Source organism: Myotis nattereri (genome assembly GCF_964212035.1).
Source record: "Myotis nattereri genome assembly, chromosome: 3".
NCBI classification, from domain to species: domain Eukaryota; kingdom Metazoa; phylum Chordata; class Mammalia; order Chiroptera; family Vespertilionidae; genus Myotis; species Myotis nattereri.
In genome coordinates, this window is record NC_138077.1 from 179,733,937 (window position 1) to 179,761,075 (window position 27,139).

At 56.8% G+C, this 27,139-nt stretch overlaps 1 protein-coding gene across 6 annotated transcripts in view; it reads left to right on the top strand.

Annotated features, from left to right (window-relative positions):
• Positions 1-2,427: 2,427 nt before the first annotated feature.
• Positions 2,428-27,139, top strand: part of LRP8 (LDL receptor related protein 8) — a gene marked incomplete at its 5' end in the record, with an annotated part of 71,313 nt that continues 46,601 nt past the window's right edge. For 5 of the 6 annotated variants that reach the window (XM_081087348.1, XM_081087350.1, XM_081087346.1 and 2 more), the window contains 2 exons: positions 2,556-2,667; positions 3,432-3,551. In XM_081087348.1, coding sequence (XP_080943474.1) covers positions 2,556-2,667; positions 3,432-3,551 — 232 coding nt within the window. Of the gene's footprint in view, positions 2,668-3,431; positions 3,552-27,139 lie in introns of all 6 variants that reach the window. The other variant, XM_081087349.1, reaches the window with a different exon arrangement.

Genomic DNA, 27,139 nt, shown 5'->3' on the forward strand with positions numbered 1-27,139 from the left:
AACTTCAATCTACATAATTATCTTAAAACGAGAATGAACCTTGGAAATATCCCATTACCCCCATTTTGCAGATGAGAAACTGAGGTTCAAAGATGGGGACTAGCTTTCCTAAGACCACAGAGTGAAGAAGGAGGGGCTGAGCTGGGGAGGTCAATCTGGTCTGCAGGAGGGGCTCCATCCTAGACTCCGCAGTCCTAGGCATCCTGCTGTCCCAGCTGGCATCCTTGTGCTTAGAACAAAATCCAAACTCTTTACTGGGGCCTGCAAAGCCCTCATGTGATCAGGCCTTGCTGCATCCCTCTGACCCCACCTGGTCACCACCCTCTCCTCCTCATCACCAGGCTCCAGCCCACCCACCTCAAGGCCTTTACACTGCTCTTCCCTCTGACAGGAATGCCTTTCCGCCTGATTACCATGTGGTTGGGCTCTGTTTTAGTCTGTTTGGGCTGACATAAAAAACATACCATAGACTGTGTGGCTTATAAACAACAGAAATTTAATTCTCACAGTTCTGGAGGCTGGGAAGTCAAAGGTCAAGGTGCCTGCAGATTTGGTGTCTGGTGAGAGCCCCATTCCTTGTTCATAGACAGCCCTCTTCTCACGGTGTTCTCATGTGGTAGAAGGGGCCAGAGATCTCTCCGGGTCTCTTATAAAAGCACTAATCCCTTTCATGTCCTAGTGCCTCCCAGAGGCCCCATCTCCATATACCCTCACATTGAGAATTAGGTTTCAACATATGCATTTGGGGAAGACACACACACTCAACCTATAGCAGGCTCATTCTTGCCGTTCAGTGAAATGTTACCTCCTCAGAGCGGTCTTCCCTGATCACCTCTCTAAAGTTACCTGCCATCATCTCACAGAACCATGTTTTATTTTTTTCATAGCAGTTATGATGATCTGAAATTATCTCTTTTGCTTTCTTCCTTTTGTGTCTGCCTTTCCCAATTAAAATGTCAGTTACAGGAGAGAAAGGAGGGACCTCATATGTTTCTACACTGTATCCCCAGGCCTCAGACAATGCCTGGCACATAGTAAGTGCTCCATACATTTTTGTTGACATCATACCTGTATTTCATTGTCTGTTGATGGTCCGTCTCCCCACCAGTCAGAGACCTCACAGGTCTCTGGGGCTGGGGCCATGTCTGATGCACCTTGGCACCACCTCTAGGCCCAAGACGGGGTTGGCACAGAGCAGGGCTGGAATATGTCTGTTGCATGACTGAACGAGCAAGGATAGAAGGAGTAATGGCATGAGTACCTGCTGGGCTCTCCACCGGGTGGCCACAGCCATTGCCAAGGGGCTGCCCTTTGTGGGAAGTAATAGGGCTCAAGAGGCTGTTCATGAAACAGAGGGGCTTCCAGGCCTGGGACTAACACCTCCTGCAGCCCCGTCTTCTGCCCCTCTGCAGTGGAAATGAGAGGGCAAGAGGGGAGAGGGCGTGGACGCACACTGGGCCTGGGCACCTGTGAGCCTGCCTCTTAGTGGCCTATGCCCTTAAACATCAACAACCTAATCCCAGCTCTGCTCTCTACACCCCGCACCCTGTACCCTGGCACGGGTGAGGTGGGCTGTGACTTCCCAGAGGTGGGGCCTTCTCATTCACGCAGAGGCCAGCAACAGCGGCAGAGGCCCTGTCTCCTAAGGGCGGGAATGACAAGTCCCTTCTCTGGAGCCCACAGTCCCTGCCCTTCCCTACCACAGCAAGGTGTACCCTGTTGTCTCTTCTGATTGTCTCCCCTCTGCCGCACGCCCTGGAGAGTCAAATGCAGATGAATGAGAAATCTGTGCCCCAGGTCCGTCCTTGGCCATGGTCCCATGAGCAGGTAGCTTGCACAGATGTACATGGGCACATTAACCAGCTTCACGGATGTGTAATGTCCGGGTTGGAGCTGATGAGGCACGCAGAGATCCAGCCCCACTCCCTTACCTTCTTCCTGCTCATGCACATCCTGGTACCCAAACTCCTATCCACCGCCACCTCAGCTCCACGTGCCCCTGCACAGACCTGTGCCCGCAGGAACAACATCTCCCCTCCCACGCAGATTCCCTCCTAGGCCTCCTCAGCCTCCTACCGGCCTGCCACCTCCTCCAGGCAGCCTGTGCTGCTTCCTCTGGACGGACTATCTGCTACCTCTGGGAACAGTGGCCTCATCTGGCTCACCCCAGCTTCTGCAGCGCCCAGCACGCCGCCTAAGCAGGGTCACCGAGAGCCTGCCTGGGGAGGAGTGGACCAAGGACGTGAGGGAGAAGGGAGAGGTGGCAGCAGCGAGAGGGACGCGGGGCGGAGGCGGCAGCGGGAGGGGGCGCGCGCGCCGGAGGCAGCGGCAGCCCAGGGCCGGGGCCGCGCGCCCAGCCTGAGCCCGCCCCGCCGCCGAGCGTCACGGAACCTGCTTGAAATGCAGCCGAGGAGCCGGGGCGGGCGGCGGCGGCGGCGGCGGCGGGGGCAGCTGCAGCCCCGGCGCCGCGGCAAGAACTCGGAGGGCTGAAGCGCGGCGGCGGCGGCAGCGACACGGGGTGTGCGGGGCGCGGCGGCCGGAGCCCGGGGCCCGCCATGGGCCGCCCCGAATGGGGCGCGCTCCGGCCGCTGGCGCTGCTGCTGCTGCTGCTGCTGCGACTCCAGCATCTTGCGGCGGCGGCGGCGGATCCACTGCACGGGAGCCAAGGTGCGTGCGGCCGGTCCCGGCCCAGGCTCTGCGCCGCCGTGGCCGCCAACAAAGCGCGGCGCGGCGGCCAGGGAGCGGGGTGCACCAGGGCCACCCAGCCCGGGCCTGGCAGAGGCGCCCGGGTAGGATAGGCTTCGCTGGACGCATTTATCTTTTCATTTGTCCCCCGCCCCCGCGGCTCCCTGCGTTGTGGGCACTGCCCTCGGCACCTGCTCTTGGGGGATGGGCGCAGTGAGGGCCCGACGGGCCGGGAACTTTGGGGGTGGGGGGGTAGTCATTGATGGTTTGGGGTGAGCTATACGATTCTTGTCGTTGACTCGCGCTCTGTGGCGGCGGTAGCGGAGCGGGGCGACTTCCCCGCCTGACAATGCGTTTTCGGGGACCCCTGCACGCTGCCGAGCAAGAGGGGCTGCGAGCAAGAGGGGCAGGTGCCCGCAGCGCCCGGGGCATGGGTCTCGGCGTGTTTGGGGGCTCCCCGTGGGATGTGTCTGCGTGGATCCTTGACTATGGGCCGAGTGTGCGGGCGAGTGTGACTGAATGGAGGGTACGCCTAAGTTGTTTGACACCGACTGTGTGTGCCCGGCCTCGTCCTGCCACGGCACTGCCTGCCATCCCGGGACCCCCCCTCCCCTCCTTGCGGATCGAGGGTCCCCGAGGTCCCCGGGGCTGTTGCATCGCCCCCCTTTCCTTCACCGCCGGAGACCCTGCCCGCTGCCTGGACTGCAGGGTCTGGGGTCCATCTCACGCCCCGTCTCCCCGCGCAGGGCTGGCCAAGGAATGCGAGGAGGACCAGTTCCGGTGCCAGAACGGGCGCTGCATCCCCTCTGTGTGGAGATGCGACGAGGACGATGACTGCTCGGACAACAGCGACGAGGACGACTGCCGTGAGTGGCCGGGGCGGAGGGAGGGCCGGTGGGGGACGCCATACTTAGCGCGCACGTGGCTCAGCTGCCGCCCAGCCACCTGCGTGGACCTCACTCCGGCAGCCGGGCAGCCGCCGGGCACCGCCTCCCTCGGGGCGGTGTGCTGAGCCGTCCCGCTGGGAGCTGGGCTGCGGGCGGGCCCTCAGGGGGTCGGGGCGGAGCCCGGGGCGCAGGGGCCCTGGAGGAGGGCACACCACACCCGGTGGCTGAGCCGGAACTGTGGGCGAGGACGCCACTGTCCCTGCGCGGGTCCGGCTTCCTACGAACCGGCCTCCAGGGCTCCAGCCTCGGCTCCACGGAACGCGCGGCTTTTTCAAAGTTCCGCACGGCTCCAGGCCTAGCCGCGCTCCTTTACTTGCTCGTTTCTTTCTTTCCTTTTTTTTTTTTTTTTTTTTAATGAATGGGCTCCCCGGGGCCCCTGATTGGCTGGGCGAGGACCACCCCATAGGCCCCGTGGCCTGAGCGGCCAATCGTGGTGAGGAAGGGTGCGTGGTTTTCGGGGCGCAGTGGGCGCAGGGGCCTTGCCCTGGCCCCGCCTTGGCCACACCCCTACGCTCATCCCGCGGGTAGTAGTTGCAGGCGGACCGAGCTAAAGCCCGCTGGTTTTCTGCCTAGTCACGGGAAGCCCTTTGTGGCACCCTCGTTAGCCGACCTGGATCTCCAGTCAGACCGACTGGGGCATGAGTCATGGTCTAACCACACAACCAATGGGTCTTGGCTGCCTGTCACCACTTGAGCCAGTTAAGCAGAGACAGGGTTGAATCATATATGCGCCTTTCTTCCAATAATGCGGGCAGCATGGGTGAGCAGCAGGCCATCCACAAAAATCTGCTCTCCCCTTCCCAGAGCCGACTGCTTATATTGGGTAGGAGGCAAAGATTACGTGGGAGAGAAAGAATTCCAGGCATGGGAAAGGAGACAAGGTATAATGGTTACAGGTTACAGGCAATGAGCGCTGGGGTGGGGGGTGGGGGTGTCTCCAGGCACCTGGGGACAGGCAATAGGGCCTAGGGGCTGCAAAGGGCTGGGGCCTCCAGGACTAGATTGCTTCAGCCAGGAGGTTGTAAATCTTTCCATAATAGTAGGCAGTTCTCGGGAAAGGAGGATGGACTGCATTCCGATGTTGGCTCCCATGTCCCAGGGTATACAACTCTCAGCCATGTTAGAATGTGCTTCCTCCAATTAGAACAGAACCATCATGGTTAACAGAGCATGATTAATATTTCTTATAATTGTAGCTAGTCCCCAATATTCTATTTCTGCCCCTACCAGTGGGGCAGACCAGGAAGGAGGGAGCAGGAGGAAGAGTCTGTTTCCTGGGCTGCATGTGCACCCCAGCTGTGTTGGTTGCAGGTGATCTTTTCTGAGTTTGGTGTTTGTACATCGGGGGCAACTGCTTTGGAAGTTCCTTCTTGGGGTGCATGCGGTTCCAGATGTCTGTGGGACCAGAAGCAAGTTAGCAGGCAGTTGCCACGATGGAGTGTAGTTCCAAGGACAGAAAAACAGGATTTTTAGAAACAGAATCAGGTGGCCATTCATTCTCTGTTACTGGGCGCCTACTCAGTGCCTGTGGGCAGGCACTCAGGCACTTGGAGAGCAAGCCCACGCCACTGGCCAGGGGAACAGGATCTTCGGGAGGAGAGCAATGGGTGGACAGACCCTTAGCTCCACACGGTGGCAGGGGTGGGGTAGGGTGGGGTGGGAGGTAGAGGGAACACCTGGACAGGCACCATCTGTTGAGTCCCCAAGGTTTTATTTTGTTTTTTAAATCTTCACCGGAGAACATGTTCATTGATTTTTAGAGAGAGCGGCTGGGGGGTGAGGAGAGAGAAACATCAATGTGAGAGAGGAATATCAATTGATTGCCTCCCTAACTCGCCCCAGCTGGAGATAGAACCTGCAATCTAGGTATGTGCGCTGATGGGGAATCGAACCCATGGCCTTCTGGTGTATGGAATGACGCTACAACCTACTGAGCACACTGGCCAGGGCAAGGTTTTTGTTTGTTTGTTTGTTTTTAAACTGGGTTTGCCAGTCAGCCACTGGGTTCATTTTCTCAGACCCAACCCAGAGTTGGCTCTGTGACTAGGGCACATCTTTTCCTCCTGCCTCAGTTTCCTCACCTGAACACTTGGACTAATGATTCCTGCTCTGTCTTTTGTTTTGTTTTTCAATATATATTTTTTAAATTGGTTTCAGAGAGGAAGGGAGAGGGAGAAAGAGATGGAAACATCAATGATGAGAGAGTCATTGATCCCCTGCACGACCCCCACAGGGGACCAAGCCCACAACCTGGGCATATGCCCTGACCAGGAATCAAACAGTGACCTCCTGGTTCAGAGGTCGACTGAGCCACGCCAGCTGGGCTCCTGCTCTGGTTTTGAGGACCAGGTCTAGTAATGTAATTGGAAGTAATGAGACTAACTCGCTGACCATTAGCTGTGTGCCAACTACTATGGCTGTGCTTATATAAACTCCTTTAATCTTCAGAATAGTCCTATTTTAAAGACTATACTAACAGAGGTGCTGAGAGATGAAGTTACTTGCCCCACAGCTATTGAGTTACTAAGTAGGAGCTTGAATTTAAGCATCTGACTCCAGGGTTCTTAGACTAATCGTGACTCGACCATTACCCAGTGCTATTGAAGTTATGAGTATGGCTGAGCTGGGGTAAAATATTACGAGTCTCATTGTGGGGAGTTGTTCTCTGTGGTCCCTTTACAGCGGGAGTGCTGAGGATGACGCAAAGAAATGAAAACTACATTTCTGACCGTGGCCAGGTGGCTTGGTTGGTTGGAGCATCCTCCTGTACACAAAGCTTTGGTTTCAGTTCCCCATCAGGGCACATACAAAGGTTTTGGGTTCAACCCTTGGGTTGAGGCGAGTATGGGAGGCAACCAATCAATGTTTCTCTCTCTCCCTTCCTCTTTCTCTCTAAAATAAATCAATAAAAGCATATCCTCCATTGAGGATTAAAAACAACCCAACCTGAATAGCCCTGGCCCAGCGTTGGTTGAGAATTGTCCCATGAACCGAAAGGTGGCCAGTTTGATTCCAAGTCAGGCCACGTGCCCAGATTGCAGGTTCTGTCCCGTCAGTATAACAGGAGGCAACCAATGGATGTTTCTCACATCAAAGTTTCTCTCTCCCTCTCCCTTCCTCTCTCTCTAAAATCAATTAAAACAAACAAACAAACAAATAAACAAAAAACCCCTGTATTTCTGGTCTAGTTATACCTTATCTCCCTGATTCTTTATAATAGCAATCTTCTGAGAGTGGCTGTGAAGAGCAGACCTTTTTCTTATCATCCTGTTTGTAGGTAAGGGTCTGGCTCAGAGAAGTTGAGTGACTTGCCCAAGATCACACAGCAGACAATGACAGAACTTGGTCAAGATGTCCACCTGCCTCCGAGCTCTGGGGCACTATTTGCTGGGGGTGGGGAGTGGGGTGTGGAAGGATCTAGGAAGGTGACCCAGGTTTTTGAAAGTCATACTCTGAGTGTTGAGCCTGTTGCTTTTCATCTTTATGAGAGGCTCTGGGCAAGATGAGTGTGAAGTAGTGGGTGGCTGGGTGGCCCCAGATGGGACCAGGGGAGATCTGATGGCCAATCTGGGTTCCTGATTTCATCCTGAGATAGATGGGGTGGAGTCATAGGCAGAGAGTGAAGAAAAACAAATGACATTGATAGCTTGCAGTGGAAGAAGGGTTGGGGGCTTGGCTGTTAGTACCAAGTATCAGTTCCACACTCTGTCTTCTCTGAGTTTGTATCCTCCTTATCTGCTGAATGGGGGTAGCTGTTCCTCCGTCATAGGTTATACTTGTGAAAAGTGTTCACGCAGGGCTGGCAAAGAGAAGGGAATGAATGACTGTTCACACCTCCAAGGCCTTTAGAAAGGGGCCCCTTGGAGCCACAAAAAGCAACCTTGAAGAAAGGGGGTGGGTCCAGTTGTTCACAAATGATCTTTCCTCACTTCTTCCTTCCTCATCTGGGGATTTCCCCCTCATTCTGGGCCACCTGCCCAAACTGCATTTCTTTGAACTATCCTCCCCTCAAGGCTGTTGGCTTCTCCCTGAGCAGCCTCCCTGCCTTATAAACGACCCCTTTCTTTGGCACGTCCACCCTTCCACTCCATGACAGCTGCCCCACCTTTGTACCCTTTGACCTGCAAAATGGGTGTTGCAATTTGTAAATGAAGTCTGTGTGAAGCAAAATGAGTTCAAGCTCCTAGAGGGCCAAAATGCAGCCTGTGAATACCAAACACTGATGGAGGCTGGGGAAGCACAGGAAGGCTTCCTGGAGGAGGAGACAGATAGACCAGGCCTTGAAAGATGGTAACTAATACCATTCCCCTAGAGCAGTGATTCTCAACCGTCCTAATGCCGCGACCCTTTAATACGGTTCCTCATATTGTGGTGACCCCCAACCATAAAATTATTTTCGTTGCTACTTCATAACTGTAATTTTGCTACTGTTATGAACCGTAATGTAAATATATGATATGCAGGATGTATTTAGGCGACCCCTGTAAAAGGGTCGTTCGACCCCCAAAGGGGTCGCGACCCACAGGTTGAGAACCGCTGCCCTAGAGCTTACCATTTAACAATCGGTAGTACAGTCCCCATATTATAGAGGAGGAAACTGGGGTCAGAGAGGTGAAATTACTCTCCCAAAGTCTCGTCGGGGTTCGAGGCAGCACTCAAACCAAGGCCTTCTATATCCTCGTCCTCGGCCACCGCAGGTGGGACTCGGCCCTCTGGAGATACGGGACAGAGCTGGCGGGCTGGGGAGAGGAAAGGCTCCCAGAGCGTCAGTTCCCAGCTCAAAGGCCTTCAAAGTGTAGGAAGGGGCTGGAAGCTGGAAGGCCAGGCCCCAGGAAGCCCAGGGGTGGCCCAGCCAGGGGAAGTTGGGTGGGTCCCTGGCCGTGGACGTGGGTCACGTAGGCCAGCTGGCCCCTTGGCCTCAGTTTCCTGTTGCTCCGTAGTCTGGGGGCGCACATGGGGGCTCTGGGCTCTGGCCAGCCCTTTGCTCCCAGAGTAACAACAACAGCGAACGCTTACTGAGCACTTGCTGTGGGCCAGGCGTTGTGCTGAGATTCTACGTGCATCGCCTCATGCTTCTGGGTTCTATAAAATGGGCAGCTCTATGAAGTGCCTGTGTTATTCCCATTTTACAAAGCCACGAAGCAGTTAAGTAACCAGTCCCAGCGTGTACGGTTTTTCAGCGAAATTGCCGTGGTGTGAATGCAGGCACCCAGCTATGGAACCTGTGCTGTCGCGAGCACTCTCCGGTGGCCTCGGGCAAGTCCTTCCAGGCCTGCTTCCCCATCGTGAGATGGCACCCACCCCCTCTCCCCCTCCAGCTCTGGGAAGAACGTGTGTTTCTCTGTGTGGATGGGCTGAGGGGCTGGGCGTATGCTGGCCGGTTTTGTGCTCAGATCCCTCTCCCTTGCTCTGTCTCCTTCGGGCTGCCTTGTTCTCCCAGCCCCCATCACCCCTCCATCCCAGGTCTAATAAAGAGCAGCCACCGTGAGTTCTCCCATGGCTGAGAGTTCATTAGCTGGGCAAGGCCCAGCCGCAGGAGCGCTGAGGCCTGCTGGGAAGCAGCCTCGTAAATAATTAAAACTCCGCCACAGCTCCCAGCTGGGGCTGCGGCCTCCATCTGCCCTTCAGGGTGCCGCCTGGCCGTGGCCCCCATTCTCACACCCCTGACACCAGGCCCAGCTTCATCTCCTTTTTGGATGGAGTCATCTGACAGCGCGGCTTCTCTCTGAACCTCTGTTTCCTCATCTGACCAGGCAACTCCTCCATTCAGGGTCCTTCTGAGGCCTGTTGTCCACGTCCCTAGTCTGTTCCTGTCTCGTCCTATGAGCCTGTGACACCGTACTGTGACTTTTTTCTCACTCTTGCTTTCCTACTGCTTCTCACCTCCAGGTCTTTGCACGTGCCATTCTGTCTGCCTCGAATCCTCTTTCTGCTCCCTCACCTAGCTACCTTCTGGTTGTCACCTTAGAAGATTCATCTTGGGTGTCACCTCCTCTGGGAAGCCCTCCCTGATGCCCTCTCTCCTCAAGGCTGAGTTACAGGAGTCAGAGAGAGGGACTTCGGGGCCTGTGTTTAAACAACAGCTCAGTGGGGCCCTGAATCAGACACGCCTGGCTTTCTATGCTGCTGGGTGAGCTTGCGTGTGGTAACAGTCTCTCCCTCCCAGAGACGGTGTGAGGATTCAGTGAGATAATGTGTCTGGTCAGCACTAGATAGATGTTCATTGAATGGCAATGAGTTTGATTGTTCTTGGAGGGAGGGTTTTCCCTGAAGTCTCTAGGTACCTGCTTCCTAGGCGTCTGAAGGCTCTGCCACTGGGGCTTGCCTCAGCCAGTGGGTTTCCAGCCACAGTGGAGGTGGCCCCAAGGTCATTCAGTCTTGGACCGGGAAGGGAGAAAGGTGTCCGGGAGGGGCTGGGGGAAGAAATGGGTCAAACAGGCCTGGTTGGTTTCAGCAAGGGCAGAGGATGGCTTCCCTCAGCCCGTGCTTGTCCCAGGGCTGGTTTCTGTCCTGTCTGGCCTGCGCTCCTTTCTTCCTGGCTGTGCTCAGAAGGGGAAAGCTCAGCACCCCCAGGGCTCTGCCCAGCAGGCGAATTGGGAGCTTCTCTAGCCCCAGGCTTCAGAAGGTGGCTGGACTCGTCTCAGAACTAGGGTGTCCTGGGCAGGACTCCAGTCAGAACGGTGTGCTTCCACCTCCTACCCCCTGCAGCACCCACCGCACCCCTGCCCTCCCTCTTCCCTCTGGATCAGGGAACAAGGAGTTCCCAGGCCACAGAAAGGGCTTATGCCACAGAAAGGGCTTTGGGGGACTGCAGGTGCCTGCCCTGGATTGCTGGAAACTCATCTAAAGTCATAATGTTAGTTGTAATAAGGGTTAATGTTTGCTGCTAGGGGCTTTCTCATACCAAACCCCCTTCACAGGGCCCAGAAGCTCCAAAGCTCACTTGTCCTGGGCAGTTTGGCTGCTCAGTGGCGGGACTGGGCCAAGCCTGTCTGCAGGCAAAGTCTGGCGCAGGTGAAAGGAAGAGACACACATTCCACATCCCAGTCACAGCAGTGCGAGTGGCGCATGGGACGAGCTGTGGCCCTTCCTTTCCAGGCGCTCCAGGTGTCCCCCTTAGCCAGCCCCCACCAGTGGCTCTCTCTGAGCAGCTCTGGCCCCTGCTAGCCCTCAAGCATCTTTAATCACCAGCCTCGCTCACCCTGCCTCTCCCAAGCCGCTGTATGTCACGGACCCCAGGCATAGCCTTGCAGCCAGAGCGGCTCAGAAGGGGTGACCATGAGCTCCCCATCCAGTCTGACCTCTGCGTCCCTAGCAGGGCCTCCCCCCGATGCCTGCAAACTGGCCACTTTGGGGGTGCAGAACCCAGCATACTATCAGGTCCCTCAGAATGCCCTCTGGTGACTGAAAGGGCCAACCTGCAAGCCAGAGCCATGGGGCTTCCAGGCCACACAGTTCCCAGGACCCCTCACGGCCCCACACACCTGCCCCTTGGAACACGGCAGGACAGACAGCCCACAGCCTCTCTGGGAGTCCACGGGAGTGGTCATGTGGCCACTCGAGTTGCCACAGGGGACTGTCAGCCAGTCACGCTGGAGACTATTTCAGGTCTAGCCCTCTCACCTGGTAGGCCACAGGATGGCCTTTTCCAGCTTGTGCCCAAAGCCATCCTGGGAGGCAGGTAGTGCAGGAGCTCATTATTACCCCATTTTCCTGATGAGGACATTGAGGCCCAGGGAGGGCCCGGGGCTCGCCAAGGGCCACACGGCTAATTATTGGTAGTGCTGGAGCGGAGGCTCACTTCCGTTTATCTTATTTATTTTTCCAGTGGAAGTAACTTGATGATTATAAGGGTAATTTCATGCTTGTCATTAACACACACACACACACACACACACACACACACACAATACAGAAAAGCAAAAAGGATGCTAACAGTCACTCCTGGTTACACCGCACGGAAGCAGCACATCTTCCAGAGTCTTTCCTCCGCATGTGAGCTGGTTGTATGAACACATTTATTTTTTAAGCAAAAATAAGGATGTGCTGTGCCAATTCTTCTCTCCCCGTGTCATACGTGCCTTTTCGCGCGTCAATAACAGAAGATTTGTACCATTGTTTTAAAGGACTGGGTAGTGCTCTGTTGCATGAATTATTCCATTTAATGCTACCGTCTCCTACTGATAGACGTGTGTTTAGCTGGTTCTGTTTCTCCTATTCCACGCAGTGCTGGGACCAACATCCTTGAACTACATCTTGGTGCGTTTATCTGATTCTTTCCTTAAGATAAATTCTTACCAAAGGGATTGCTGAATGTGTGCATTTTTATGAGAAAGCCACATCTCTCTCTTTCAAGGAGACTGTTTTCCCGTCTCACACCACCACCTAATGCCCCAGCCGGTGGCCGGCCCACAGGACTTCCTTCTTCCTTGAGCACAGGGCCACCTTGTCCCGGGTTCACTGGACAAAGTAACCAGATCTCATCTGCACAAAGCAAAGCAAAGAGAAAGGACAATTGTGTTCTGGCCCCAAGGACTTCCTACCCCCACTGAAGAAAATGAAAGGGAACAAACTTGGTCTTCGTTCTTAAGATATTCGTAGAATCCATGCCCTCACAGCATTTTGCATGTTCTGTCTCTACCCCCGCTTGACCCTGGGCCAGCGGTTCTCCCTCTCTGAACTTCATTTCCCCTTCACCCACTGGTCCTTGCTCTACCTACATTGCCACCAGCACTCTGAGCAGATTTCTCCTCCCAGCAGCTGGGCTCAGGGCCAGTCCAGGCCTGGGGGTGGGAGACCCGTGGCCCTCACGCTCCGTACAGCCTGGTGAGGATTGGCAGGAAATTGGGCTGGCTTGGTGGGTGGATTCTGGGCAGGCAGATATGAAGGGTAGCTGGACTTCCTAGGGTCCACTTCCGGAACTCAGCCCTTAGGCCCAGTTTCATTGGGCCACGTCCCTTCTGCCTTCTTCCTGTGCCGTGATTGGGTTGGATGCAGTGGAGTGATGGAGAAAAATGGAGTTGGGTCCTTCAGCCCCGGGACGGGCTCGCCGGGACCCTGGTGAAGGTCGTAGATTCTGAGCCTTAGATCCTCGGTCTGTGGAGTGGGATAATGAGCCCAGCTGTGAAGGTGCACAGGCTGGCGCAAAGCATTCTGCCCAGATCCTGGTCCTGAAAATAACATCCTCGTTCCCCCTCCCAAGCCTGTGACCCCTGCACAGGGAACAGCTGACTAGAAGGGACGGCAGCAGCTTCCCTCCTCCTCCTCCACCAAGGACACAACAGAGGGCAGCTGCTGAAGTAGCGGGAAAGATGTAGGTCAACTGGCCAGCGGGGAGGACTGGGCTGCCTGGAGCTCAGCTGCTTCTCCGGTTGGGAGGGACTCTAGGAACCATCCGATCTGCACTGGGAGCCCCAGGGCGGCTGCTTCCCGGGTGGCCTGGGGCAGCTAGTTAAGCAGAGGGAGCCAAGGAGAACTGGCTAACCTGCCAGGCCTGGCATGGTGCGTCATCCAGGAGGGGCCGTGGTTCACCAGTGGGTCCAAATTAACATCAGAGAGTTGGCAGCTGATAAGAGGCAGGAAGGCCCCATCAGGCCCAGGTTAAGCTGCTCGCGTGAATAGCTGGAGACCAAGGCTGGGCTTTCCTGGTGGCCGGAATCCAAGGACATTCAGGCCAGTGCTCCCCTCTCCCTCTCCACTTCCTGGACCCCGAGCTGCCATCTGCTGCCCACCTCCCCTCAGAGCCCTCTCAGCCATGTGCCCCAGCTCATGCGCATGTGCACTGGGTGTGCGTGCTCGAGGAGGGTGCACCAGGAGGGAGGTGACTTATGGATACACAGAGGCGGCAGGGCCAAGGATGTCCTTCCTCCTCCCACACAGGCCGAGGCGGCCCAGCCAAGCCAAAGCCAAAGCCCCCCACTGGCTGTTTGTGGTGGGGAATTATTTGTAGCTGGAGAGGCGCCAGCAATCTCTGTTCCCAGCCTGCCCCCCGCCATGCAGCCGCCCCCCACCGAGCCTCAGCCTGAGCCCACTGTCCAGCCCCCACCTAGCGGGCTGAGGCTGATACCATCGCCGTGGTCCACCTCTGCTTCATCGCTACCCGTCTTGGGGTCTCTACGCATGGGGAGCCAGGCACCTCCAGGCCTCTTTTGGCCCAATTCTCTGGGATTCTTTTATTTTTCCCTGAGAGCCAGGGTATTCACAGGAGTCCCCCACAGCCAGGCCCCAGGTGGGGGTGGGGTCTAAGGAGCTGCCCCTGTTCCCTGAGGCCAGGAGACCCCGGAGCAGGGAGCAGGGACTGTGAAGTACAGCCCCTCACACGGGGACATGGCTAAACATGCACACAGAGCCACAACCTACTCTTTATTACTACATTCACTCTGGAGTTCCGCCTGTTGATTTTTTTTGCTGAGTTTGACCAGGCCAGCAGAGCAAACTTTTTATCAGCTGTGTTTGTGACTCTTTAGTCTCCCTCCCCTGTCCACCCATTACCCACAGGCCACAACTGGATGTTTCTCAAGGGAGCAGAGGGGGCAGGGACCAGTCTGGCTTCCCAGTGCCAGCTGGACCTGGGTTCCCACTGCCAGGGGAATGGAGTCCACGGTCACCTGCATCCTAGCTGGAGGCCGGGGGCAAGTCCCTTGACCCTGAACCCCAGATGTGGGTAGTAAGTAATTTCTGGCCCACATAAACCGTGTTGGGTCCCACAGGGCCAGTCAGTTCTTCCTTCACCAGGACCTGGGCCCACTAGGGCTCAGAAGTCTGCCAGCCTGTGGGTACAGCCCCTGGCCCCTGTGCCACTGTTCTCCCAGACCTCTCGCCCTCCCTCTCCTTGGCTTTGGGCCCTCCCACACTTGCATTCTGTGCAGAGTTCTCCCCTTTCCCTGTGTGGGTTCACTGAACCCTGTTGCCATTCTCACCCACACCCTTGGCTCTCAGCCCCACCAGGAACCAGGTAGCCTCACCTTGTCCCTGAGCATGTCTCTGCCCCTCGTTGGGCTTCAGTCTCCTCACCTGTACGGGGAAGGGGTTAGCATTGGATCAGGAGTTTGAATCACTTTGGGCAGCCTTTGAAATTCAGATTCCCTGGCCCCTGTCGATGTCTGACTCCAAACCTCTGTTTACTGTGCAACCAGGAGGGAGCCATAGACGTGAAGACACCCTCTGCCAAGCCCCCTCAGGCCCCCTGCCTCTTGCTGCTCCTGCGTGGGTCACCTCATCCAAGAGAGGCCTCTCTGTGACACAGATAGCAGCCAGGCCTCTGATAGGACTGCCTGGGGTCCAGTCCATACTTCACTATTTCCTAGCTGTGTGACCCGGGGCAAGTTGCTTCACCTCTCTGAGCTCTTGCCTCATCTGTAAGCTGGAGCCATCAACACCGAACCCTCAAGGTGACTGGAGGACTATGTGGGTTAATTTCCAAAAGGCATGCGGAGCAGTGCCTGGCCCATGGTCAGTGCTCAAGTCAGGGTTAGCCTTCTGTGAGCCCTCATTTCCTGTCTGTTCTTCAGGAATTCCCTCCCTTGCCATGCTTCTTCACTGCTGGGTAGAATGGGAGGGGCTGGGGCCCCAAAAGGCTCCTTTGTCTCCCCTTCCTCCCTGCGGCCCCGGCCATAACTTACTGTCCTAGTTTAATTAGGAAGAGCCCTTCCAGAGACCTCATTAGGAAATGAGCCCAGAGCCTCGGGGACCTCCAGAAGGGGTGGGGTGCAGGAGGAGGTTGCACTGTGCCTGCCCCTGCCCAGCCCTTGGCCCCGTGCTCGCTCTGACAGGGGACGATACAGATCTGTGACATGGAGCGTGGGCAGCCAGTGCCTCCATCCTCTGTCCCCTGTCCTGCTCCAGCCTTGCCCCCTGGATGGGGATGGGGAAAGTTGAGAGAGGAGGTTTTTCTCTGATTCTGCCCATGGTCCCCAGCCTGGCAAGAACAGGCCTTGGGGAACCTGTGCTGAGTGAATGAATGAGGGAGCTATGGCTCTTGGGACTGGAGCCGCATCCTCATTTCGCCCGAGCAGCCTCCCCACTTGCAGTGCAGGAATTCCCCCAGCAGCCCCAGGGCGGGGGGTGTGGAGGGGTTTCCAACTTCTGCTTGAATACCTCCAAGGACAGGGAACTCACCAGATAGCCCCTTCTGTCCCTGGACAGCTCTTCCTGTAGAAAATCTGTCTTCCTTTCCATGTTGGATCTGCCTCCTGTGCCCCTCTGGTCCCAGCTCTGTTTCTGGGGCCTCTGCTCACAAAGACTGCCTTCACCCCAAGCCTGCGTAGGGTCCCCTTCCAGCCTGTGACAGCTGACATGCGGTGTGACCCCTCCTCTCTCCACGGCTTCTCAGGGCCTGGGGGCTGCACTCTCGGGCTCTGCAAACGCTGGCTGTCCCTATAACCCACCTGCCGGGGAAGTGGAGGGTGAAGACGATGTGCCGTGCCTCGAGGTAAAGGTGACATCTCCACAGACAGCGTGGTCTCCTGGTCAGCAGGGTGGCACTGCCCCGACCCTATGATGACCTGCACACAGGCACTGGGGCTGAGGATGGACCTCTCCTGCCTCTGAGGTCCACAGCATGGACCTCACCCGGGCCTTGGGAGTTGTCACAGCCCCACTCTCCCTCACCTGCAATAGCCACCAAATCCTTAGATTCCTCCCCTGCCACCTGCCAGTCCGAGCCCTTTCCCCGCTCACTGCAGCCTCCCTGGCAGCTGCAGCAGCCCTGCCCACGCCCCGCTCTGCAGCTGAGTGCTCTTAAACATGCGGGGTTTTGTTCTGTCCTTGCTCAGCATCGCCCTTTCACAGGCAGTTCCCCTCTGCCTGAGGCCCTGGCTCTGCTTGTCTGACCCTGCTTTACCTCCAGGCTCATTTCCAGGAATCTCCCCCCACAGGTGAGTCAGGGCCTCCTCCGGGCTGCGACCCTGTGTTCCCCTCATCTTCGTCCTTGCCATTCTGCCCTGGAATGGTCTGGTTAAGAGTCTGGAGTTCACCCTGGCTGGGGTGACTCAGTTGGAAAGGCACCGAAAGGTTGCCGGTTCAATTCCCGGTCAGGATACATGCCTGGGTTGCAGGCTCAATTCCCAGTAGGGGCCTGCAGGAGGCAGCTGATCAACGATTCTCTCTCATTGATATTTCTATCTTTCTCTTCCTCTCCCTTCCTCTCTCTCTAAAAAATAAATTAAAACATATTTTTTAAAAGTTTGGGGTCATACCAGATCCCAGACCTCAGGAGACCTGGGCAGAGAAGGAGGGTGGAGGGGAAGGAGGATGGATGGGGTCTTTCATGCCCAGTGCCCCTCCCAACCCCCACCCACCCCATGCTGTGTTCCCGCACCTCATGCTGTGTGTGCCCGGACATGGGTGTTTCTGTGGGTCCCACGGAAGCATCTGGTGTGGACTGGAGCCTTTGAGTCCGCACTCCAATGTTCACTGGAGGCCTGTTCTGCGCCAGTGCCCTGCTGGGACCTGGGGAGGACCTATAGATGGAAGAGCAGGCCTGTCTTCTGAGCCGGGGCCGCCTCACTCAGTGTGTGACCTTGGGCAACGGGTGTCCCTTCTCTGAGCCTCAGACTTCCTTGGCTACGAAAGAGCTGGAGAACTCAGGCCCCCTCCCCCCTTTCCTTGGGCACGTCTATGCCGTGGTTGGGGTGAGACATGGACCCCCCAGGACCCCAAGACTGCAGCTGGGCCAGCACTTCCCTCCACCTGGCCTCGGGGGGCCGTGGGCCAGCTTCACAGGGGCAGAGAGTGAGCAGGAGTTTCGCTCTCTTCTCACGGCTGCACTTGCCCAGCACCTGGGTGTCGTCCAGGGCCTACTCCCACGAGGGTGACCACTCGTCCTGGTGTGCTCAGAACTGTCCCGCTTTTTAAATTAACGTCCCACGTCAGACGGGACGTAACAGTCCGCCTGCACCCCATGAACCCTGGTCGCTGCGCCCCCAGGTCTGCAGCAGGGCTTCCTTGTTATTCGTGGGTTCTGCTGCCGGTTGGTCAGGGATCACTTTTTTTAAAGAAAGGTGAAGAGTTGATTTCCTCCTCATGTTTTGGAGCAGCAGTTCTCAACCTTCCTCATGCCGCGACCCTTTAATACAGTTCCTCATGCTGTGGTGACCCCCAACCATAAAATTATTTTCGTTGCTACTTCATAACTGTAATTTTGCTACTGTTAGGAATCGTAATGTAAATATCTGATGTGCTCTGTGTGTTTTCCGATGGTCGCGACCCACAGGTTGAGAACCGCTGTGGAGGAATTCAAGGAGAAATAAAGCCCCTCGGAAGGGAGGTCTGGAGGAGCCAGGGCCGCTGTGGACGGGTCCGGGCGACCTGGCCGCTGTCCCGTCCCCCTCCCGCCTCTGACCGGCTGTGTGGCTGCTCTCTGGGCCTCAGCTTCCCAGCGCTGCCCTGTGCACCTCACATTGCGTTCTTGCTGCCATTTGCATCCTTCTGGGCACCGTCCCGTCTGTTCCTGTACCATTCTGACCTCTCCACTGCCAAGAGGAGGGCAGCTGGATCTCCGTCCCCACGCTAAATAGGAAGGAGCTGGGGACACCAAACATTTGCCTGCGCAAGGCCCCGTGACTCACAAAGCCTTTCCGCATCTTGCCGCTGGGCTCGCGGGATTTACTGCTCAGTTGTATAGACAGGGGCACTGAGCCCACAGTCCCACAGGACTCCGACCCCTCAATAGGCGGGGAGCGGGAAGGGATGAAGACAGATGGGTGGCTTGCTGTGGCCGTGATATGTGGAGGTTGCAAATAAGTGTGTGTCACTGGCTGGCTGGTCCCCCCCCCCCACCCCACTCCCACTTTGTCAATGTCTTCATCAGCAGGAAAGAGGCAGATAGACAGAAGGGAAAGGAAGACAGGGGTGGGGGGAGAGCAGGAACATGGTGGGGGGAGCGCTAGGGAGGCGGTGGGGAGGGGGCCCAAGCAGAGTCGCTGCTTACTCTTGTGGTTCTCACAGTCTGTCTGCACCGATTCCTGACAGATGGAGGGTAGGGGAGAGCTGGTGCCAAGAGGCTGTCACCACAGGCGGGCAGAGTTGGGGGAGGGTGCTTTGTGACCGGGGTTTGTATGGGGAGGGGGCAGCAGCTGGTGGTCTGGCTGCTGGGCCTCCTTGGAGCCTGCTCCCCGGGAACCATGGTTGAGGGGGGCGGGATGTGGGGCAGAGAAGTGGGTAAGGGGTGAGCTCACCACCTGCCTGGCACAAGCTGTGCCCTTGTAGAGACAGCTACCCCTCCCTCTTTCACACCCTGCTGCCAGCAGGCCCCTCCCTCCACGGACACCTCCTTCCCACCCCTCACTGGGTATTGGGACAGGCAGGGGCTCTGGGGGCTGGCAGTGATCTGTGGTCAAGGTGGACCAGGGCAGGGAGAGCACGGGCCCTGGGGGACACGGGAGGTCCCCGGGATCACAGGCCCTGGGGGGGGCTCAGAGCCGGTAGAACCCGGCCTCACATCTGCTGGGCCAGAGCACAGCCCCTCTTGTAGCTGCCCGGGTGCTCCCGAGCCTCCTTCACGGCAGTGCCTCTCCCTTCTCCTCCAGGCCCCGCACACTCACAGCGGCGGGCAGGCCTGACCCGCGGTCTGTCTGGCACCTTCAGCATCTCTCGACTGTGGTGTCTGCAGGAGGACTGGGTCTCATGCTGCCTTTCCCAGCCCCCAGGGCCCAACACAGGGCTCAGCACAGGGGAGGGGCCCGTGAGCGCTTGCTGAATGAATAGGCGGACCCTTTGCTTGCACACCCCCTGGGACAGGCTTCACCTTTTCGAAGGAAGTTCTTTCTATTTCCGAGACAAGGTCCTTTCTGATTCTGTGCTGAGGGGCCCTGTGCGTCCCAGGCCTGTGACGGGGCCACACAGAGACCCCTGGCTGGTCCTGCTGCCTCGGAGCAGCCTTGAAGCTCCTCCAGGGCTCCTGGCAGGGCCGGGTCTTCCCTGCACTGAGCTCCGTTGTCAGCGGTCACAGCTGGCAGCAATCAGTGCTCGCAGTCCCTGCGCCCCATTCAGTGCCAGGTGGTCTCTCCTTTGATCCTCATGGCAGCCCCATAAGATAGGTCCTGTTTTTGTCCCCCTAAAGGTCTTCTGGCTAATGTCTGAGTCAGGAGGTGGGGGCTCGGCGGAAGGCTTCCTGGACAGGGCGTTATGGCAGGGCTTGGGGGTGCATGGGGCTTGACAGGGCTGGAAGGCAGTCACACTCTGGAGATAGAGCTGCCCCCTCCTGCTTCCCCACAGTATTCCCAAGCAGATCCTTGACACCAAGACTCCACCTGCGCCCTGGCCAGTGTGGTTCAGTGGTTAGAGTGTCAGGTCTGCACAATGAAGGGTCTCGGGTTTGATTCCTAGTCAAGAGCACATGCCTAGGTAGCAGGCTCGATCCCTGGCTCCGGTCAGGGTGTGTGCAGGAGGCAACCGATTGGTGGGTCTCTCTCACATTAATGTTGCTCTCTCTCCTCTCTCTCTCTCTCTCTCTCTCTCTCTCTCTCTCTCTCTCTCTCTCTCTCTCTCTCTGTCCCTCCTTCCCTCCCTCCACTCCACTCTCTCTAAAAATCAATGGGAAAAAAATTCTTGGGTGAAGATTAACAACAACAAAAAGGCTCCAACAGGGCAGTCCCTCGGTCCGATCCGGGACCTGGGGCCCAGAGCCCCTTAGAGACCAGGACAGGGGGTGCTCCTGGTGGAGCCCAAGGGCCTTAACACAGCCTGTCCTGTTCAGGGGCCCAAGATGTGCCAGGGTGAGGCGGGGCCTGCTGTGTCGGGATGGGTGGGTGGGTGGGGCCTGGGGCTCCTCCCTGCTGCCGCTGGATGTTGGCTCTGGTCAGAGGTGTCTTCCTCATTAATACTAATAATGGTGATCATTAATGGTGAATTACGCCGTGTGCCCTGGGCCAGGGCTGGGCTGGCTACCCTGGAGAAAGCTGAGCGGAATAGGAGGTGATACCAATCCTGAGAACAGGCTGCACCTTCCACTCCATTTGTCTGGACCTCTCCAGGGGGTACCCGCTGCCTCCATCTTTCACAGGCGGATCCCACATGGAGCCCTCCCCTTCCCACCCCTTGGCCCTGTGGGTCCTGCCAGGGGCTCTCCAGTGGGGTGGTGGGTGCTGTGTTCCCCGCACCCTGCGGGCTGTCTGCGTGGCCTTGGGCAGACCCCCTCCCCTCTCAGTGCCTCAGTTTCCTCATCTGCACAGTGAGGTTATAGCCATCCCTACCCCCAAGAGCCACAGGGAGATTAAATGAGGTGATGAGCAGGGACAGTAATCCTCCGTGTTTGCTCTGATGCTTATGATTTAGGGGAGGGGGGTGCAGATCTCAGAGCACCTCTGCACTCCATGCATGGCCTTCAGAATCTCCTGCAGCCCTGGGAGGGGCATTTGTCCAGTCCCCTTTGCTGACGAGGATGGGGAGGCACAAAGACGTGGGATGACTCCCCTAAGGTCCCTCATCATGAGAGGGCAGATTTGAACCCTGGTCTCTCGGACTCTGAGGCCCGTGTGTTTGCCACTGTGCCGGGCAGGGCACACAGAGCTCAGCTTGAATGTTCCTTTATAATTAGAGTCACAGAGGCTCCTGGCTTCCTTGCTGATCTGCAAGCCTCCATCCAGCCCCCAGATCCCAAATCCCTCCTAATCCTGGGAGAGAGGCAGCCCCTGTGGTCACGTCTGTCAACAGCTCTGAGAGCCCTCCCTGGGCCTCTCACCTCCCGTATGAGCAGGGAAGCGGCAGGCGAGGGCCTGGGTTGCAAGGATAGGGGATTTCCCAACTCTGGTTGAAATCTGTCACAACATTAATGTTAATTAAGCCCCGTTAATTCAGCCCTCTGCTTACGCAGAGCTCCTGACAGCAGATTACTCATAAGTGAGGCGGTAAATTTATTGCTGCATTTCCCCAAACACTCAGCAGCAAAGAAGGCGCCCCTGGCCTGCTCCCCGGGAGAAGGCAGAGGCAAGGCCTGCCAACCTGAACCTCTGTGCTCTCGTGGCCCAGAGAATGGGCCAGGGCTCACCTTGGTCCACCAGAGCAGGCTGCCTGGAGGTGTAGTGAGCTCCCTGTCACTGGAGGCATGTAACAGGAGGGCAGGGAGCACTGCAAGTCCCCCTGGACCAGCCTATTACTCTCCAACTCATCCATCTCACACAGCAGACTGCGGGGGCCCTGTGCTTTGTTTCCTCTCCTGGTGCCTTGGAGTCACACAGTAGGGCTCATAGGGCAAATTTGGGTCTTAACGTGAGCCCAGAACTACAGTCTGACAGGAGCCTGGCAGCCTTGCAGGGACTGAGCTCCCTGACTGCTGAGGTATGCAGGCTGGGCAAGACAACCCTGCCAGGGCTGCCGCGAAGGGGTCTCTCCCTGTCTGGGGTCGAGGGGTGCTCTTGGAATCAGGATCAGGCCCATGTTTTGAGTCCAACCTTCCTTGCTAGGGTAGACATCAACCCTCCAGGTGAGCGCTCAGCCTCTCCTAGGTGCAGGGAGAGACCCTCTACCTTCCAGGGCCCCTTTCCCTCTCCCTAGGACCTGCTTCCCTCCTTGGCCTCAGGCTGGGCCATGTTTGGGACATTTGGAACAAACCCATGCTCTGGGTTCCTGGAATATTTTTAAATTAATTAGAGCATTAAATGGTAGCCCTCTGGGAGCATCCCACCATCTGGTTGTCACAGGAAAGGCTGGAAAAGCTATGATTATTTGTCTGTAGTGTGTGAGAGTCATATGAAGCCACCTGTGCACATGTGGGTGTGTGGTCTGTGTGCTGCGGCAACATGTGCACAGTGCAGCATGTGTGTCTGAGTATGTTCAGGATATGGTGCACGTCTGAGTGTGCAAATGTGTGCCTGTCTGCACATACATGTGCTGTGTGCATGGGCCTGAGGTCTGCACGTCTGCTTGGGCACACTTCTGTGCCCGGCTCTAGCTTTTGGTACAATGAGTCAGGCAGAGAGAGGGCCCCCTCCCATCCCCTCCTGGCCGAGGTGGTGGTCACAGGGGCAGTGGGGCAGGGCTAAATTTAGCAAGTGCACCGCTGACCTGCAAGGGCAGGGAGGGTGGGATTCTTGTCCCTTGTTTGACAGTTGGGGAAGCCCAGGTCCTCCCAAGCACAGAGCCAGGGCCTGAAGGGGCCAGGACTGGGGCTCCCTGGCCGGTGCTCTCTCTCCTCCAGTAGGCTGTGGCCCCGGCCAGTGCTTCATGCTTCTGCCACCTTTTTGCTATCGGATTTTCATGTGGCACAGAGAGGTTCTTGAGAGGGTATCACCCCCCTTCTCAGGGTTGCTCAGAGGGCAAGGTCAGGGCTTGTCCTGCAGATCCTTCCCGTTGCCTAGAGGAGGCAGCTGGGCCGCTGGCCTGGCCCAGGGTTGTGTCAAGGCAGAAGACTGGGCGGATGGATGGTCCTGTGCCCGTCCTGTCCCTTTCTGAGCCTCACAGGCGGGTGTAAGAACTAAATGAAGAGGTGCGTACCGAGGGCTTTGTAAACCTTACGATGCAGTGGACAGAGGCGCGTCACACTGTGATCAAGGCCGCGTATCGGGTGCCCTCCCCAGCCTTGCTCTGCCAAGGTTTATAATCGTGGTGGGATTAGCTGGGGACGCCACTTCTGAAACAGCCAGACCTGTGAGCCCAGCTGGCTGTCCAGCAACACCTCCCCCTGGACCTTTTCTCTAAGGAGCAGCCCTTCCGCTCTATGTGTGGAGACGCCAAGTTAGGAAGAACCGAGGCCAGGCCTCCTGATGCCCTTTAACAACTGTAACAGAAACTTCCTGAGGACCCCCACCCGCTGTGTGCAAAGCCTGGGGCTGGGGGAGCAACTGAGAAGAGCTGGGAGGAGCTTCTGTCCCTGAGTATTTTCTAAGTCCAGGCTTTATGTTGGGAAAGATTCGCAGTCGGCAGGGCTAGGGAGGGCACCAGATATGTGGTCTTGACCATGGTGTGACAGCGCCTCTGGGCCAGGCCTCATCTGTCCACTGCATTCTGGCTTGAATCCTGCAAGTCAGAATTCATCATCCCAGCTTTAGATGAGGAAACCACAGGCTCCAGTGGCCCAGTGAGCTGCCTGAGGTCACAGCCAGGAAGGGGCAAAGCCAGGGTTTGAGCCCTGATTTCTTAATCTGCTCCTGGTGGGAAGAGGGCACAGCAGGCAGCAGTTAGCATCCTCCAAACCTCTGTGCCAGGAGAGGATGTCCACTTGAAGAAAAGCCCGTGGTGGGTGGGGTCGTCACGGGCGGCAGGCACGCTAGAGAGCAAGCTGTTCCAGAAGGGGCTTCTCCTGCATCTAAGCTGTAGTGGCACCCACCTTGCTGGCTCAGAACCTCAGGGTGACGGGCACCCTGCCTCAGAGGCTCTGAGAAGTGGTAGGGGTGGCAGAGGTCTGGGCCAGGATGCCAGTGGGAAGTGACGTCTGCTGGCACCTGCCCCACTCCCTCCCTCTGCTCACTTCCCACAGCATGTCTGTCTCCTTTGGCCCAGCTCTGGCCAGAGCCTCCTAGCCATCCTGCTGGGCCCCTGGCCGGAGGTATTGAGCCGTGGCCCGCAGCCATTGCTCTGCCCACGCTGCCTGCCTCATGTGTGGGTGGTCTCCACCAGAGCCTTGAGCCCAGCCCTACAGGATATGGCCACCTCTTAAGGTCTTACCTAACCACAGGGCTGGCACCTAACAGGGCACTGGTACAGAGTAGGCCCCTACTTGAGGCTTTTGTTTCCAGCAGCAGAGACCCGAAATGTTCCCATTAGAAGAGGATCTACAGAAGCTCCGCCCTCCCAGACTCCCTCCCAGGAACACAGGACTGAGGGGTGTGAGCGGGGCAAGGGGAGGCCTGATGGCCCTTGCACTGAGCTCTCCCTGAAGAGGGCCTGGGGCATCTCTGCCCCGAGCACTTGCCAAGCAGTCCAGTGGCAATTTGTGGGCCCGCCTTCCCCCCTCCCTTGCGGACCATCTCACAAGAACAGGGGATTTTCCCTCGTTCCCATCATTAGCGTGCCAGGGCCAACAAACGGCCGAATCCAGATGAGCCTGGGGCCACAGTCACAGTCGCTTTTGGGGTTTGCTCTTTATCTCTAGCAGTTTTGAGAAGGCTGAAGTAATTGGTATTCCACACAGGTTAATAGAATTGCTGCCTCCTCAGTATTATGCCTTAATTTCCTTTATCGCATAGCAAGTTGGAATTAATCGCCCCTCTCCATCCCTTTTCCCACCGAAACCTATTACCGGTCTGTCTGCTGGTTAAAGTCATTTTGTGGCAGCTCTTGGCTCCTTGCCACTTCCCTAGGAATCTTTCTGATCAGAGCCAAAGAACAAGGAGGGGTGAAAAATCCATTTGTACCAAGTGGGGATCTCCTGTTGAGAACTTATTTCCCTCCCTGCACAGAGGAAGGAGCACGTCGAGCCCCAGCCAGCACAGCTGACTGGGTCCCCTGTCGCTGAGAGCATTCAAGGAGCGGAATGGCCATATGTCAGCGGTGGGAAGGAGGGCTCCTGCATGGTGGGAGGAAGAGCGGGCCTTTGCCACCTGGTGCCCGGAGTCGTCTGTGGCTCGAAGCTTCTAGGGTTCTGTTTTCTCACTTTGGGTTTACAGTTCTCTCTGTCATTTCAAAGTTGGAAAGATTCTGTGAATTCATGGTCCTAACACTGGGCCATCTAGGTTTAGGTACATTTTTGTTTTGTTTTTTTAAGCCTCACCTGATGATATTTTTTTCACTGCTTTTCAGAATAAGTGGAAAGGAGGGAGGAGAGAGAGGGAGGGAGAGAGGGAGAGAGAGAGAAACATCGATGTGAGAGAGACACATCGACTGGTTGCCTCCAGCACGAGCCTGGACTGGGGGCCTGGAGTGAACCCGCAACCCAGTTATGTGCCCTTGATCAGGAATGAGACCCGTGACCCTTTGGTGCATGGCCTGATGGTCTAACCACCCAGCACACCGGCCAGGGCTAGGTTTAAGTACTTTCCAATTCTGTGTTTTAAGGTTCCAAGATCCTCTCCTGGAATTGGAGATTCTGTTCTGTGATTCTAAGGCTATTTTATGATTCCGTGAGCCTCTTAAGCTGCAATTCTGTGCCATGACCAGGTCTTGGGAGGGCTTTGCTGAGGCTGCCTTGGGAGTGTGGCCTCAGGCCAGGCCAGCTCTAGCCTCAGTTTCCCCATTTATAAAATGTGAGATTTGGACCAGATGGCCTCCAGGGCCTGACCTCCCAGTGTGCTCTGCCTAGAGCCCCTGTGAGCACCTTCTGAGCCTCCCCCTATGGTGCCCCACCTGCACCGGCCACCCCCCAGCACCTCAGGGGACCAAGAAGCTTTTCCCACCTGAGCCAAGCCCTTGTCCACCTGCCCACAGCCCTCTCCCATTCCAGCAGGAAGGAACCCGCTCTCCTCCGAAGTCCCTGCAGGAGAACCAGTGGGTGGTGGTAAGAAATAAGCCAGATCGTTGACAAGAGCTCTGTGGCTTCTTTGCTCTACAGCTCACCATAGAAGTTCAACATCTATAATACCTTTCATTCTCACCCCCTCCCCGAGGATGTAGTTATCGGTTGTTAGCCCCATTTTATAGATGAGGAAACTGAGGCTCTGAGAGGTTAACTCACCTGTAGTCACACTGGTCGTGCCAGGACCCTGCATCACACAGCCTCAGGCCGCCCGAGTGACCCTAGCCTAAGTAGCCCGAGGTGGTCAGTGTGACGAGGAAGCCAGGGGGCCCTGGGCCATCCTCCTAGGAATCTGCTACCTGGAGGGTTGTGGCCCCTACACATGCTTTCCTGCTGGAACCAATCCCTGGGATCAGTGGTCAGCAAAATGCGGCCCCTTAAGTGTGGCTCTTCCACAAAATACCACGTGCGGGCACAGACGTACAGTGCGATTGAAACTTCGTGGCCACACTCAAGGGGCCAAAGAGCCGTGTGTGGCTCGCGAGCCACAGTTTGCCGACCACTGCCTGGGATGTTAAAGGGCTTTGGAGAACGGAGCCCATTTCCTTCCAAAAGCACAAAAAGCCAAAAAAGAAACCACCTTCTCCATCTGCTTTTAGGATCTACCTTCTTCTGGATCAAACAAGATTTCTCAAGGTGGGCTTCCCCCGCACCTACTGGCTGCCGGCCAAAGTCACCCCTTTTCTGAGGTTCAACCTACAGGCTCCCTGCTCTGCCCCAGCCCCTCAGAGGCCCCTGGGTTCAGCATCCTTGTTTCCAGGCTGGGGGCACTGAGGCCTGAAGAGGGGAGGTGACTGTCTGAGGTCGCGCAATGGCCTCACCACCCTCGATTCTAATCAGGACCATCTTATCTGGTCTGGGCTGTAACTGTTACAGCTGAATCCCTGGCTCCTCGGCTTGGCTGTACACTGTGGGGGAAGGTCCGCCTCTCATCTTTTTATTTTCTTGTAGAGCATTATGGGTAAGATCACCTGGGTTCTGGTTCTGCCTTGAGCTCTATGACCTTGGGACAGTCCACTGCCATTCAAGGACTCTGCCTCCTCACCTCTCAAAAATGGTGATCCTCCCGCCCCCACCTACCCACCTCACAGAGCTGCTGGGTCGGGGCTCTAACCTGCTA